The sequence below is a fragment of the Aphis gossypii genome, chromosome 1 (assembly GCF_020184175.1).
Source record: "Aphis gossypii isolate Hap1 chromosome 1, ASM2018417v2, whole genome shotgun sequence".
Classification (NCBI taxonomy): domain Eukaryota; kingdom Metazoa; phylum Arthropoda; class Insecta; order Hemiptera; family Aphididae; genus Aphis; species Aphis gossypii.
The window spans coordinates 77,856,813-77,872,652 of record NC_065530.1 but is presented as its reverse complement, the minus strand read 5'-3'; the positions used below and the strand labels follow the sequence as shown (position 1 = coordinate 77,872,652).

Here is a 15,840-nt window from a genome sequence, read left to right as displayed (position 1 = left end):
GGGGAAAAAAATGAACTAACGTAAAATACGGAGCATGTCGGTATATTTCTGTTTTGATGTACGGTATATATTGGTGTACCTCATTTTGTTAATTTATTCGATCGTGATGGTAATCTGCTTATTGAGGATTGGATTTTTTTTTTTTTTTTAATAATTTAAATTGAGATATAGAGAGTTTTTTTACTAATTATGTATTAAATACATTAAGTATATTCACTGATAATACGCGTAAACAAAAGTACAAAACCATCAAGTATACGATATTCGATAAAAACAATAATTTATAGTTTATAGTTTTAAATGTTCGTCACGATCTATATAGTCTTTATTTCGACAAAAATAATTCATTGTATTGATTTTAGTTTATTTTAGAAAGAAACCTATATTAAATATTATGTGGCAAAATGTCAATGATTTTAGTACAGAAAAAATGATTGATAATTCAAAAAACACAAAAGTATTTAAATTTAAAATACAATTAGGTATAGAAGAAACAATATTTTAAAATACTTTGTTTAAAACGCATTTTAAATACTACTATAAAATTTTTAAATATTTTACAAGCTTGAATATTAGAAAATAAGCCAGATAGTTGTAGGTTACTTGGTAATATTATACATGACCTGGTGGTAGGTACATTATACATTATACTACCTATCTAATAAATAAATAAAATGTTATCACTTTTACGAATACGTAAAATAATAATTGTATTTAAATAAACAATAATTATAAAACAAAAAGAGAACTATTATTATAATACACAATGTATTTACAAGAATAGTCATTATTGAATTAATAAATAATTACCTACCTAGAAATGTAAGAACACAAATCACAGTTCATAGTCTTACTGTTTGTTATTTATAATACTCTAGATGGCTTTGTCCCTACCAACTTTTGTTATTTAAGTGTTGTTGTTTTCAATAACTCACACTGTTTAAAATATTTCTTCATCAGTCGGTCAGCTACATAATAACAATCAACTACAAGAACGCGCTAATAATTGTGGTAAGAACACTTTTAAATGTTAAACTGTTATAAAGGAAAATATATATTTATATTTTATTTTAATTATATGATATACCTTATAGAAGTAGTTAAGGATACATTGAGATTTCAGACTGGAAAAAATAATTTATTTTAAGTGGCTAAAAACTACTATTATACTATTTAATAATTTAAAATTTAAAAAATGCATTGCTTATTTTTTTTTTAATAATTAAGATGAAATACCACCCCTAAATGTAAAATAAATTAAAAATATTAACGTGTTACCTAATTGATATCAATGTTTTATTGGGTACGATAATAATAATATTATATAATAACATTAAAAACAATAACAGTAGTCTACAGGTAGACAGGTAGTAAATACTTATTATTTAGATTCTGTTATTATACAAGTATCAAAAATTTATTACTAATATTAACTATTACTATTATATTGATTTACATTTTACAAGGATCGCTTTATACATAAGAAAACAAATACGAAAACTCTGTGAAAAAAAACTGTCTAAAACTAGCCATTGCTATAGCTTAAAACATAGTGCAGACATGCTGGTCGCGCTTCCGTTAACTCGTTATAGTATGTGATCATTAGAAGAAGTGCAGTGTACACCTAATAATAAACTCATGTAAGTCAAATTTGTGAAATTTTGATAAATAAAGATTAGGCATAATATTATCATATGGAATTTAATAGCAGTTTTGACTTTCATCTTCCTAAAAGTTTTTGATTTGATTACTAAAATGTCGAAATAATAAATGAAAAACTTATAATTTATATGATAATATTTACTATTTTTAATAGACAAATTAAAATAATTAAATATTGTATGCCAAGAGATTAAATAAATTCTATACAAATGATTGATTAACTATAAAAATTTACGATTATTATAAATAATCGGGAATACGAGAAGTTGAGTATGTACCTATTGTTTTTATGATATTTCTATTGATATGTCATATGAGTATTAAAAAATAATATCGCGAAGGTGGACATGTTATTTTATATTATTAGTGAATAAAAAGAGTGATCGGTTTTATAATGAATACGATCCTATTTATAAATATTTCAATCTAGGGAAGTAAAATAGTTGGTACAAAATATTTTATGCATAATATCACGCGCACGTAGGAAACATACTCGCTATGCTCTTAGTTTTTAGAATTCTTAGTAGGTTAGTTAAAAAAATAAATCTCGAAAACTGAGGAAAAAAGATGAAAAATAGATGCTATTTACCATATTCAACTATACGTACATCAATTTTTGTTCATAACTCATATACCTTATACCCACTGCATATATAGTTAAGAATGATAATTGTTGCATTTAAATTTGAAACAATAGTATACTTATACATATTTGAATATCATGCATCAAGGTGAATAAATGTAGAGTCAAGTATTTCTTAATATTTTGAGAAACTTTATATTTTTAACTTATCGTTTTTGCAATTTTTATACAAGCACATTTTTTAATCATTATTATTTCATCATCTAGCATTGAATTTGTTCGTATTAAAGACATAACATTATATGCTATAAAAGCTAACATTAAAGAATATACGAGGTACTTATATAATACATTAATACTAAAATACTTAGAAGATATAACCATAAATTATTCAAATATATTTTCCTATAAACTTTATCTTATTATGTTTTTATATTATATTTGTATTAAAGTTTAAATTACCTATTAAATTTGTTTTGTCTTAGAAATGGTAAGGTCTTGTTTGTATTATAACTGATAATGCATAGTCAATATGTATAGGTACATGTTACATCATACGTGGCTTCTATTTACACCACTGGTTTCTTTCACTTAAATAGTGAACTTTTTGTGTATACTTACCATAATAATTAATAGTTAGAAAAAATAGAAATAGAATTAGATTTGCTACCAACAGTCAATCGAGAAATTTCAATGACTGTCGAAGCCTCCAATTTGTTTTCAGTTGGTTTAATGATCATTGATTACACAATCAGTAACATTACCCTATCAGGTTATGTGGAATAACCACATATAACTATATACCTACTAATGGTTTTGTACTGTGTGTCTGTGCATATTAACTTATTAATATAAAATATAAAATAAAAACTATAATCATTAATTAATCATAAATGAGATGCATAAATTATGAAATTTAAATTTAAAAACTTGGTGTAATCGCTAACGATAATGTGTTGGATATTTCTTCGTAATAAAGTGTTTAACACTCTTTATAAATACACGAGTCTATGAACTCAAACTTGTCGTTTTTAAACAGCTATTAGTTTAGAGATATTAATAATGTGTTATTGGTATAATCATTAATATTTGTATAATGATTTCGTTGTTGGTTACCTACCTATTATAATTATCTACAATTTATTTACAGATCGAAAAGTAATGGAGGAGCTAAAGAAGGCATTGAAACTTCAAGCAAAGCTATACAACGCAGATACGGCCTTCGTCAGCATATCGACTTTAGACATGGGAAGAAAGTATCAAGTCACTGATTTATCTAAAGTCCAGTCAGCATACGGTTTGCGTATATTAGTTAGTCTTCAAGGAGATAGGAGGATATTGAAAACATACTTACCTAAATCTATTAAATTAAGTGATTCTTATATTGATAATTTCATTAATCGGGACAGAAGGTCGGTTCTTTATTTAATTTACAAGGGTGTAAAATCAAATGGAGCATATAAAATTGATTTTGAATGATTCATCAAGTTTATTAAGATTATTTTGAATTTTGTTAATTTTTTTTTAAAAAAATTAAAATGTTATAACATATTTTTTCAATGTCTAAAATATATAATACTGAAAAACATAATGTTGATGTAAGATTAATGTATTAATGTTTGTGATTTGATTATATTATTTATACTCTTTCTGAGTTAACTAATTGTATAATAAATTACAAGATCTTTGAATACGAAATTAAATTTTGTTTTATTAAAAAAAAATATTTTTCTACGATAGTAGTGATATTATATGATAATATCGTTATATGCTTCCTGATTTTAATAATAGCGTATCATCAGAATATTTATTGCATGTGATTATAGTAAACAACAAATCATTTTCAACTTGGAATAATATTATGAAAAATAATTATTAGAATTTAGAAATCAGTGAAGACGATAAGAGGATCATATTTGTGTATTGATGGAATAATATGGGCTAAATGTTTTCATTTTAATTAATAGTTAAAACTTATTATAATTATGAGTCCCAGATTTTTAAACATCAAAATATATTATAGCAATGGACATAATATGTCATTCAATTTATGTAAATAAAAAATAAAAATATATAACATTATGCATATCATATTTATGCAAACAAATGCCTGGAAAATGGCATACAAAATGTGGAGTTATTAAGATAACGTAAATTATTTAATTTAAGCAATTTAATATGTATATATTGATAATAAGTTAAAAGTAAATTTAATAATTATATTTTTAAATATCCATAAAATTGCAAATGTATGAGGCCGTTCGTATGATTATAAAACGTTAGTTTTTTTTTTTTAATATTTACAAAATATGAAACTTTTATTCAGTTATCTTGATAAATGTATTTTGTATTTAATATTACACAAACAATAGTCTCGACTCTCATCAGGAAACTTGTAAATGATAAGATAATGACAACATTAACGATCGTTTCTACTGTAAAAATAATTACATTTTAATAGTTTTATTTTCCTGAAAAAATATGTAAACACAATATTCATAATATTTACTCAATACAATTTAATATTTTGTAGGATAATAATAAATTGTATTCTGTAGTTATCAATAGTTTGAGAAACTATTAAAACCATGAAATGTATACACAATGGAAAAAAAATCACGTTTTAAAATACTTATCTTCAACAAATGTATGTACCTATATTGCCTATACGTTACGCCGGGACATTAGATTATTACGAATAAAAAGTCATCTTATTTTTCGTCATAATTATTAATTAACTACAGATGTGTTAATATTTTATTGGTATTCCTACTCCAATAAACCTTACTGAAATGAACTCATAATACATATTATTATTCAACACATATAAACCCGAAGTATTGTCAAATATTGGTATCATCAAAATCTAAATTTAACTTTTTTATAAATAAATTACAAAATAATTATATTAAACTTTACCCATAAATTATATACATTTTATTAGTAATATAAAATAAATATTGTTGGAACACTTAAGCTACAATTGAAAATTTTAAGATGTAAACTGAGGTAATGAAAAATATATATGTAAGAACTGCTACCTCATATTATCCTACTGAGTATAATAATATTACAGTTATAGAGAATAGTTATAATTTCAAAGTGTAGTTAGCGCGTAATAATATGGTAAGAATTGATTTAATTAAGATGATGGATGGCGACAGTAGATCAGTATCGACTATTTGAGCCAGTAGAATATCAATTGATGTAAATTGGTACGAATACTTTTAACTATACGACTTAACAGCATTTACAGCACAGTTTTAACTCATAAAATATCAAATTAATGTGAAGTGTTGGACAAGATACTGAATAATGTACGATCGATACTTTGAAAATGGAAGTAATGCGTGAAGTTGATAATGAAAAGTCAAGAGTTCCTTACTGATACAAGAATTTTTAAGGTACTAGAAGACTAATATAGAGAATGGATTAGTCCATTGCAGAGTTCTGATTAGGTAGTTGTTTTAGTGAGTTTTAGTGGGTAGCAACATATTAACCTCAATGTGTGGTTTCTATCTCATTTCTATCTATTATAATATTCATTAAACATTTCGGGTCGGTTCGGATGTAATCCGTATTAATTGAATATATTTAATTTTTGGTTTATGTTTGTGTTGGTTCTTTAAACTATCAAAATGTATTAGCTATATTTTTTCAATAATTTTTATCTATAAATTAAAATTAAAATAAAAATAAAATAAAATTAAAATAAATAATAATTCAATGATTTAACGATTTATTTAATGAAGTAGTCAATATTATATATAGACAGTACAAATTATGATGGCATAAATAATTAACATACGTTGTTATACCTACTGCATGTAATTTATTCATTAAATTGTTAATTAAATGTTAATCCTATCTCATAAACTATTATAGTAATATTTTTACTATTTAATACTGTGAAGGTTAGGGTTTAAAGGAATTAAAGTAATTTTATAAAGCATAAAAATGCACGCATAAACTTATAACAATAAATTATGGTGATTGTGTCTCGATTTTTTTGATTTTTTTGAAGATAAAAACAAATTCACGACTTCATAATATTTTATTTTATTATTGTCTCGATCAAATGAGTTTATTTATTACATTTATAATTTTATACAGCTATTCGGAGTACTACATGGTAAAACTATTACTATAATAGTTTATGAGACAGGATTAACATTTAATTAACAATTTAATTAATAAATCACATTCAGTATAACAACGTACGCTAATAATTTATGTTATAATAATCTGTACTGTCAGTATAATATTGAATATCTCGTCAAATTAATTGGAAATAAATAATATATTTACAAAAGGTAACGATTACAAAAATAAATAGACACAAAGTTGTTAACGAAGGAATTTAATTAGATTAAATCAAACCTTGTATACGATTAGACAACATATGTGTAGATAATTTAATGATTATTTCACACCGAGTTGAAGTTCATTTTGATTTGTTGTTAAATCTTCTTCGCTGTCTTTGTTTTCGGTTAGCCGTTGTCTAAATGATTTGTATTTGTAATTACAACTCAAATAAGTTAATAACAACGCATTTGCTAGCATAAGACCGGAGAAAAATAGATATTCGTGTACCTGAAATACGATAATGTAAAATGTATACGATGAGTCTATTAATAATTGTCGACAAAAAAATCTTTATTGATAGATTGTTGATAAAAAGTATTCTCACTTGTTTGTGAAAGGACAATGCTGAAATAATGACGACTACTAGATTTCCGATAGATTGAGTCATTGCGTAACACGCCGATATGAATGATTTTATTCTGAGCGGAGCCTGCGTAAATAGAAATGAATTTAGTGACACCGATAATTTATTGTGCGAGTTAAGCCGATAATTTTGTTATAATCGCTTTAACGGATATATTTTAGACCAAGGGCGTGCATTATTATTATAGGTCATAAAAATGGATTTTAAAGGTATCGTCGACATATTTATGGTATTTTATAATGCACTTGCGTCCACCCAATTAACGTATTGACGGTAGAATAGCATGCACATGTTTACTTACTTCAGTAAACGAAAATTCAATCGTCGTGGCAACGAAAATCACATCCGCGAGAATCATAAATAAGTATTGCGGTGTCTGCCATAAAATGTGCAAATAGTTGCCCTCGTCTGTAGCGTACAATTTCGATTCCTATAAATGTCTTGACTATGATAAAACAATTAAGATATTAATTTACCCCCATCTTTATTCTGTATTACCGGGCCGTAGCTATCGTTGTTACGTATGACGAGTGTATATATGGTCGCTGGCATAAGAGTTATATTCGAAATAACTTTTTCTCCGTGTACAAAACTATAGCTAAAAAAATAAGAATCAAGTTATTGGTTTTGTGAAATGTATTATACGTCCTAAATTCTAAACCGTCACAATATTTCATCATATGCATGTGAATAATAGTTGATGCTTACTTTCCAGAAGACATCTGTATAAAATTTTCGTTCGAAAATGAAGAAATGTTGTACGATAAATGGTTTTTCCTGGTGGTCACGAGAGCAAGAGATTCGTCCTTCATGAAATTATCGTCGGTTATGATTCTAAAAATAATAGAGTGTATCGGGAGTTGAAATATTTTAAGACGGACTATATCATTATATGATTAAACATTAAACCCCACCTTAAACTTGGATGACCATTCTTAGGCTTTATGAAATCATCGTAATGATTAATACGACGTAATTTGATTTCTTTATTCGCAGTGGACGTTAAGAAATATGAGATTGACTATAATAATGAAAATAAACACATTTATACAGAGTGAAAATATATGTCGTTATCATATATATATACATGTTAGTGTAATTATAGTAATCACGCAAATAAACAACATAATATCCTAGTTTGAAAACTTAGTTGTTTAATGTACTGAAAAACCAATAAAACCAATTTTGATTTTTAACTGCTGCTTTAATAAGTATGATTATAAACTTTGAAGCGTAATTTATTTAACAAAATCCAGTTTAAATGAAAATAATTAAAAAAATGTAGATTAAATTTTTATTTAAAGTACTCAAAATTAGAATTTTTATATATTTAAAAAAATCTACGATAGGATAGGTTATACCAAAATGTATTTTAGGGAAGTTTATAGTTTTAGATTAAGATTAGAAATTCAAGCAAAACTAGTACTTAAATTATTCGATATATTATCGTACTGTATCGCTGGTAAAAGACAGATCGTAGGTATTCATATATGAATACGATAATATACTGTAAAAATAATTATTCATTGATTTTTGAATTTAAAATTATTTCTAATAATTAATGTTATAAAAATAAATAGAACTTTGTTTATATTCATTTAAGAAATATAGAAATTGGTTTCAAATACAATTATTACTACCTATTACTCATTGGTTTGAACTATGCATTAATAATAAAACTAAAATATTAGACAGAATTAATGATACGCATTAAACGAGATATTAGGAATTAAAAAAAAAAACTATAAATAATCGCACCGGAAAAATTGACATAAAAAAAGTCTTGATAGTTTAAGTTTTATTCAAGACCATTATGCGTAGACAACTAGTTAAATAATTGTAAATAAAATAAGAGCAAAAACATAATACATAATAATAATATTATTCTTACCTCTCCTCTGGATACAGTTACGTTAGTGTTCAGATCGTCATAGTTTAAGTACGAATTACACGGTTCGTCCAATTTCATTTGTATGTTCACGATGTCTTCGTCGGAATCCAGTTTATACTTGAATTTAATTGAGCCCAATGGATCGATATCGTTGGTGTCCACCCACGGTGATGAGTTTAACATACGAGCGTTACAATTGAAGCCATTGTATACTACAAACTGTCCTTCGGTAGTTGGTATAACAGTACTTTCTCCCTTGTACGAGAATTGATAAATTAAAGTTATAGTTTTATTATTATAATATTTGTCTGGGTATATATTATCTATTATACTGTTATACTATATAATACGTAAAAAGTGCAATGGTGTAAAACTCCCGTAGAAGTGTTATAATTTTGTAGACCGATGATGGTTATTATACTCACGAATATTTTATACTGGATAACAGCGGCCATCAGAAAGGCGAGTACTGCCATGAAATTGCTGAATATGAGCTTTTGCAGTGGCCGCCGGATGCCGAACTTTGCCAGGAACGGAAACAGGATGCGATCGAATGACAAGGTCAACAAGAATGCCAACACGGGATGAATAGTTTGCATCTGGTCGGGTTTGATTTCCCAACCGATGTCTTTTACTTTACCGTCCATCAACGTCGCTTGCAACGTCCACCGCGAACCCTGTCAATTACGAAAAACATGCATCTGTATCGTAATCCGCCACCGAACTCATAATATATTCATGTATACAAATTATAGTGGTCGCGAGCGCGAGCATGATTTGAAGGCTCACCTGTTGTTCGTAAAGCGCCCAAAATACCGGATAGGCGATGAATATGTATAACACTTCCAGCGCCGCATTCGTGTCGGATATTTCTATTTTCGAGTACTTGTTGCCAGTGACATCTAACGAGCGGTCCTTGTTAGAAGTCAACGAAACTATTTTTTTGCGAGCAGCGTACTTTGCAATTATATAAACAATGCATGTCAAAGAGGGCATATTAAGTTACCGAAATGTCGACAACGCGTATTATATACAATAATATATACTTACAAATATGCACCCGAAGGTTTTGAAGATAATGTGATTCTCCGGTTTCCTCTTCACGTACAAGTTTCTTCCGAGTATAAAAATAACTAAATAGTTTAGAAATTATAAATGGTGTTTAAAAAAAACCTATATATATTGCAAAATGATCATTCATATTTTTAATTAGTTATAATATACATAATACTATTTACCGTCTACTTTATTGATGCCTACCTATTTAAAAATTGTAAAATATCTATAAAAATACAATTTTAACACAACGAATGTGTTCCACGGGGCGGAGGTACCTAATAGCTAGTTTCAACTATTCTCTTGTAATTACCTATCGCCGTTATCATGAGGAGTGATAGTACGCCGAATGCTAGTGGAAAACACGTATCTCTGCCGAAGCACTGCGCGCTTTTTCGTAGCTCAGGTGCTAAAAATGTAGATATCGATGCTCCAATGTAAATGGAATTTATAAATCTTCTGAAAAATTGGTCAAGTTGATGTTGTTGCTCCGGCAATTGAAACTGATCGCCGCCGAATGTGTAAGCGCATGGTTTTATACCACCTGTTCCCATCGCAATAAATATTAAACCGATGATGGCAATCAATCTAATATAAAACAGTTACAGTATAATGGTCATTGAATTTTGAATGTTTTTCGGAAAGAAAATTTATGTTGTATTAACAACGTGTCTACATTTAAACTCGCCATCACTGCAATAATCGTACCTACCACTAATAAAAAATCGTTTACAAAAATTCTGTTTTTAACCAAAAATTAATTTGAATACTCGTATATAACAAATAATTATAAGTACATATTATTATTATACATGATATTCTATTTTTTTTTGTTTACTAACATTGCTTATCCTTCTACTTAATTATTGTGAATAACTCTCCCTTTATGAAAAATATAAATTATAATATATATGGTTTTCACGAAAAAAATATAAAATATTTAAAACTACCATTTATCTGTCTGTTTTTTATTCGAAAGTAGGATATACGCGTTATGAAGTTAATTTTTATACGATGTTTAATACATTCTCTGTCGCTTCTTTAACCAATCGTGTGATATGTAAAATAATAAATCAATTTAATTAACTTATATGCGAATTATAGTAAATAATATACCTATGTAATTTATTAGATCAACAAAAAATTATACTAATCATAACCATAGATTAATATTGAAGAAGCAGTATAAGTAACTAATCTATTATAAAATTAAAGTAGCATATACCGTTTGTTTACCTTTGATTATCAAGAGTGAAATTGTTGGCCATCGAAGCTCCAGTGAGGATGATATTTCCCAGTGCGTAAACCATTGACAATCGTATTATAGTTCTGAAATAATAAAAATAAAAAAAATTCAATAGCCATAGACATACAAACGTAATGTATTAAAGTATAGACATCGTTTTGCAACTTACTTATATTTTCCCCAGTAAGAGTCGGCCAATATAGCACCAAACATTGGCATAAAATATGATAAAAATACAAAACCATGATAGATCATTGTCGAATCATCGTCGGAATAATTTAATATCGTTGTCAGGTATAACACTAGAATAGCTGAAAATAAAAATACAAAAATATATCGACTGTTTTAAATTTTTGTCAACGATAATAAGTATAATGCATGTCGATAAAGTAATAATGTATTTTGTATGAAAAGTGGAGAAAATGATGTGTTAATCAATTTAAATCAAACGATTATTTTTAGCTAATTATATACTAAACTTTTACATTGAAAACTAGTTTATATATATGTATACATTAAAGTATAATATAAATAAATACATTTTTATGTAAACATGAAAAGTTATAAAAGTCCAATTTTTTAGTAAATTGTTTGCTTTGATATTTTTTCCTTGCAATTTTTTAGATGTTTCGATAGTTTAGTTCTATAATTTTCTCCGACAAAATCATTTCAAAATAGTGCTTATATGAAAGCTAATTGATTACGGTAAAATTTATTTTGCTTTATCTACCACACCATCTGTACAGTGTACATAATATGTAACTTTTTTAACTATATTAATTATCAAATTTATTTTCTTACTTCTAAGTCCATAGTAGTTGAATCTTTCACAAAGCTCATCACATACGATAAACCAAACAGATTTTGGAGATTTCTATGACATGAAATAACATAATTATTAGATTTAATATACAATATCAATATCACAGTCATTAAATGTTCACATATCACATTTAACAAAATATAAACATAGATTATTTTATAACTTAAGTATATGTATAATACGTCTGTCTAAGCGTTATCTAGTGTGATTATTTTAATTTAAATTTAATTTGACATTCTTTTAAAATAATAATAATAATAAAAAAAAAAAACACAGAATTCCATCAGTGAAATTAAGTATTGTCATTATAATATCGTAAAGAAAAACTCGATATATATTTTTGACAAGTATCTTTACAAAATAAAATTTAATTCACATAACATTATAAATATTATTATTTTATTTAAACGTATCAAAAGGATATTAATATGAAATCATGATGTTTTCTTCGACACGGCTTTGTAGATATCGCTATAATAATATTTATACTCGCATCTTTTTCTATAAAGGATTTTTAATTTTTTAAATGATTTTATCGATTCCATTACAGGATGTAGGTATAAGAAAATAATCAAACCTGATTCTCAATTGTTATTGTTTCATTAAAAGGGATACATAGTTAAATATGACATATATGGATTTTGAGAAAAAAATGTATATCAAATTAAAATACATAATTGATTTATTATAAAATTGGTTTTACGGGATAGATGGCGCCTCTCGGACCGTTGTCTAAGATGTTTAAAAAAATAATAACACATTAATAATTATTAATATACCATATCATAATATTAAAATCTATACGTTATACTTAATAATATATAAATATATATATTTTTAATTATCTTTGGGATGAAAAAAATTAATATTATCCACTAAGTATATGGAAAACGGTGAGTTGCAGTTATATTTTTGTGGGTCGTTGTAGTAATATATTCATGAATTAATGTTTTTCAGGAAACTTAACGTATAGCTCTCTAAATTTTTTACATATGATTAAAAAAATAATGTATCAACGAAGTTGCTACGGCAACGTAATTTTATTATGCATCAGTTGTTAAGAGAAGCTTAAGTATTATAACGCAAAACTGGTCAGAAAAAAAAAGTTTCACCCAGTCCAAAAACATTTTTGTTAAATGTGCCACTTAATCTGTACGGACATGGATTGTAACTGAACTCAACAACTTCGTCTTATAGCTTATTCGCACATTATAAATATTATAAATTGCATATTAAAATACCCATAATATAACTACATAACCTATAATATTATGGTTATACATATTGTTATTAGTTTCATTAGTTCATTTGATATTTTTTATACATAATGATTCGTATTACAGAATATAATGTGCACACGAATGTATCATTGACAAAATTTAACAATTTTCTAGTAGGTATAAATGAGGATATTATAATATGTGAATGTAAAATTTATGAACGTATAGGTACACCATAAATGTCAATTAAATTAATACCTACAATTAATACAATAAAACTCTCCTGTATCACTTAAAACAATCTTTGAAATGTTCATAAAGATGGTTTAATAGTTTTTAAGCCTATAAACCACAACCACACACACCTTTAGTTTTTTATAGAAATATAGATATCATTAAATAAGTACACAAAGTATTGATTATTTAATTTTTATTTAAATTATAATTTTATAAAATCAAACAATTATTTCATTATAATATGTAACATATTGATATGTAAAAACTAAGAATAAAACAGTAACAGTGCTCCTATTAAAATACAGCTATATTCATTTGTATGATTTGTATGCATGATATGCTTATCCATGAATGCACATATACCTATATGCAGCATATTCGTTTTTGCATATCAATGTTTGAAACGTTTATTACTGTTTCCCTCGTATGTACAGTATATAGCCATATATTATGTATTTAGTAAATTTGTGTTTTGAAAAAAAAAAAACGTAGACTTTTACACTACTGATAGCTTAGAAAATATTAAAATTTTAAACGCTTAATTATAAGGTACAGTTAACAAAATACGATAACAAAATTTATGTCTTATACCTGATTTGAATATTTATTTCGTGTCGAGCCTAATTACTCTGAACGGTGTATAATTAATTCCGTATACGTTCCTAGTAGGTTATCAAAAACGGTTATTTATGTTTAGAAAAACGCAAATCTCAATATTCCACATTCACATACAGAAAGGGAAATACATTTATGCTAAACATCCTTTCAACGTTTAAAGGCGGGTTTCCACTACTTACGTGTACGTGTACGTGCATAGAAAATTCTTTTCTGTGATTGGTTGGTATACATGGTAATACCATGAATATCTGGTATACCAGAAAGTTTATACATTCTAACCAATCACAGAAAATTATTTTAATGCACGTACACGTAAACGCAAATGTAGTGGAAACCCGCCTTAAAGGTAAAAATTAAATTTAAATGGTTATGAAACTATATGTTAACTACACGTTACGTTTGCTATAGATATTATGATATTAAAAAATAAACATTAAGCACACACGTAGATACACCATTAACGTCTATCAATATATTATTATTATTTAATATAGGTACTATATACAATATTATACTATACAGTATATTATACATATAATCATCGTATATATATGTATATATAATATATAGACTTAAAAATTACACAAGCCATAAAAAAATATATATAACATGAAATGCGTTGTACTTGCCAATTTCTTTACAGGCGGCTCCATCCCGTTACGGCTTATATTATTACCTACTGCAGTAATTACTAATGAAATTTAATTAGGCAAGAGTTAAAATAAATAATCGTATTAAATTACAGTATTATTATAATAGACGGCATCGATGTTACAACTCGGCTGATTAAATCGAACACATTTATTTATGTTTTATAACAGTCGTTATAATTATTATTATCGTTGTTTGCTTTAACGCGATGATCCTGGATTAATTTTTTTTTTATCACATCTTTGAGAAAAATCGCGTGATACCACGGTATCGCATTATATAAACACACGATTATTATTATTATTATTCCAAGACCACGATTCAAAAGAGCATTTATACACGTGGAAACCGGTAGAAGGCAGCTGCTGGTATAATATAATATACTACTTGAATACAACTACTGCAGTACAATACCTATAGCCAAAATCCCATTTACATAGTCGTTCACGTGAATGGATAATAAAGTACGTAATAAACCGGCATCATAATAATGATGATGATGATAATATTAATAATATCTTTAAACGTGAATTCAGCAGCGATCCGTTCTCGCACGTTTTAGTACCACCTACCGTCTCCCACTACTACTCGTACCGGACCGACGACATTCTTCGCTGTATTACCAGTGTATTATAATAATATTTTGTGATGGCAGTACATTTGGAATTACTATGTAGAGGTACCGATTCTTTTGTGATAGGTATATATAACCGGTAAGCATAATAATGTATAGCAAAATTGTTCTATTATTTTGCAACGCCGTCGAGACCGTTATAAAACATAATCGATAGTGTTGTTTATTAATAACATCCGCAGGTATAGGTAATATAATCATGGCACTTTGTTGTTCATGTTACATTTATTTTTTTTTGTTAAGTTTAAACGCAGTGACGTACGAGACGTCACAAAATTTTCGCTCAACCCCAACGTAATATTCGTTTAAGTATTACGTTACATTACCGAGAAAAGTTACAGTCAAGATTTAACTCCAAAACAGATTTTATAATAATTTGAATAACCGAAATTTAAATTGAAAAAAAAACGACGACTTTAGTTGTACTTGGTTTTCCTGTCTAATATTATTATTTTTTTGGTTATTTAATATTTTCAATAATATAATATTA

General features: G+C 26.6%; 1 protein-coding gene across 1 annotated transcript; it reads right to left on the bottom strand.

The window, feature by feature from the left end:
- Positions 1-6,588: 6,588 nt before the first annotated feature.
- LOC114127978 (peptide transporter family 1-like) lies at positions 6,589-15,142 on the bottom strand. Its single transcript, XM_027992368.2, has 15 exons — positions 14,695-15,142; positions 11,969-12,041; positions 11,337-11,478; positions 11,158-11,250; positions 10,235-10,509; positions 9,916-9,998; positions 9,655-9,822; positions 9,291-9,542; positions 8,866-9,120; positions 7,889-7,995; positions 7,683-7,808; positions 7,473-7,572; positions 7,276-7,404; positions 6,936-7,040; positions 6,589-6,838 (listed from the first exon to the last, which is right to left on the bottom strand). The coding sequence occupies exons 1-15, from the start codon at positions 14,716-14,718 to the stop codon at positions 6,668-6,670; spliced, it is 2,103 nt and encodes a 700-aa protein (XP_027848169.1). The 5' UTR covers positions 14,719-15,142; the 3' UTR covers positions 6,589-6,667.
- Between the last annotated feature and the right edge of the window lie 698 nt (positions 15,143-15,840).

What these genes read in the sequence shown, in the direction of transcription:
- LOC114127978 (XM_027992368.2), bottom strand. Translation starts at nt 14,718, where the DNA reads ATGGAGCCGCCTGTAAAGAAATTG. An exon ending in AGCCGCCTGTAAAGAAATTG is followed by an intron (nt 12,042 to 14,694) that starts GCAAGTACAACG and finishes TTCATGTCATAG; the next exon opens with AAATCTCCAAAATCTGTTTG. An exon ending in TTCACTCTTGATAATCAAAG is followed by an intron (nt 10,510 to 11,157) that starts GTAAACAAACGG and finishes GTTTTATATTAG; the next exon opens with ATTGATTGCCATCATCGGTT.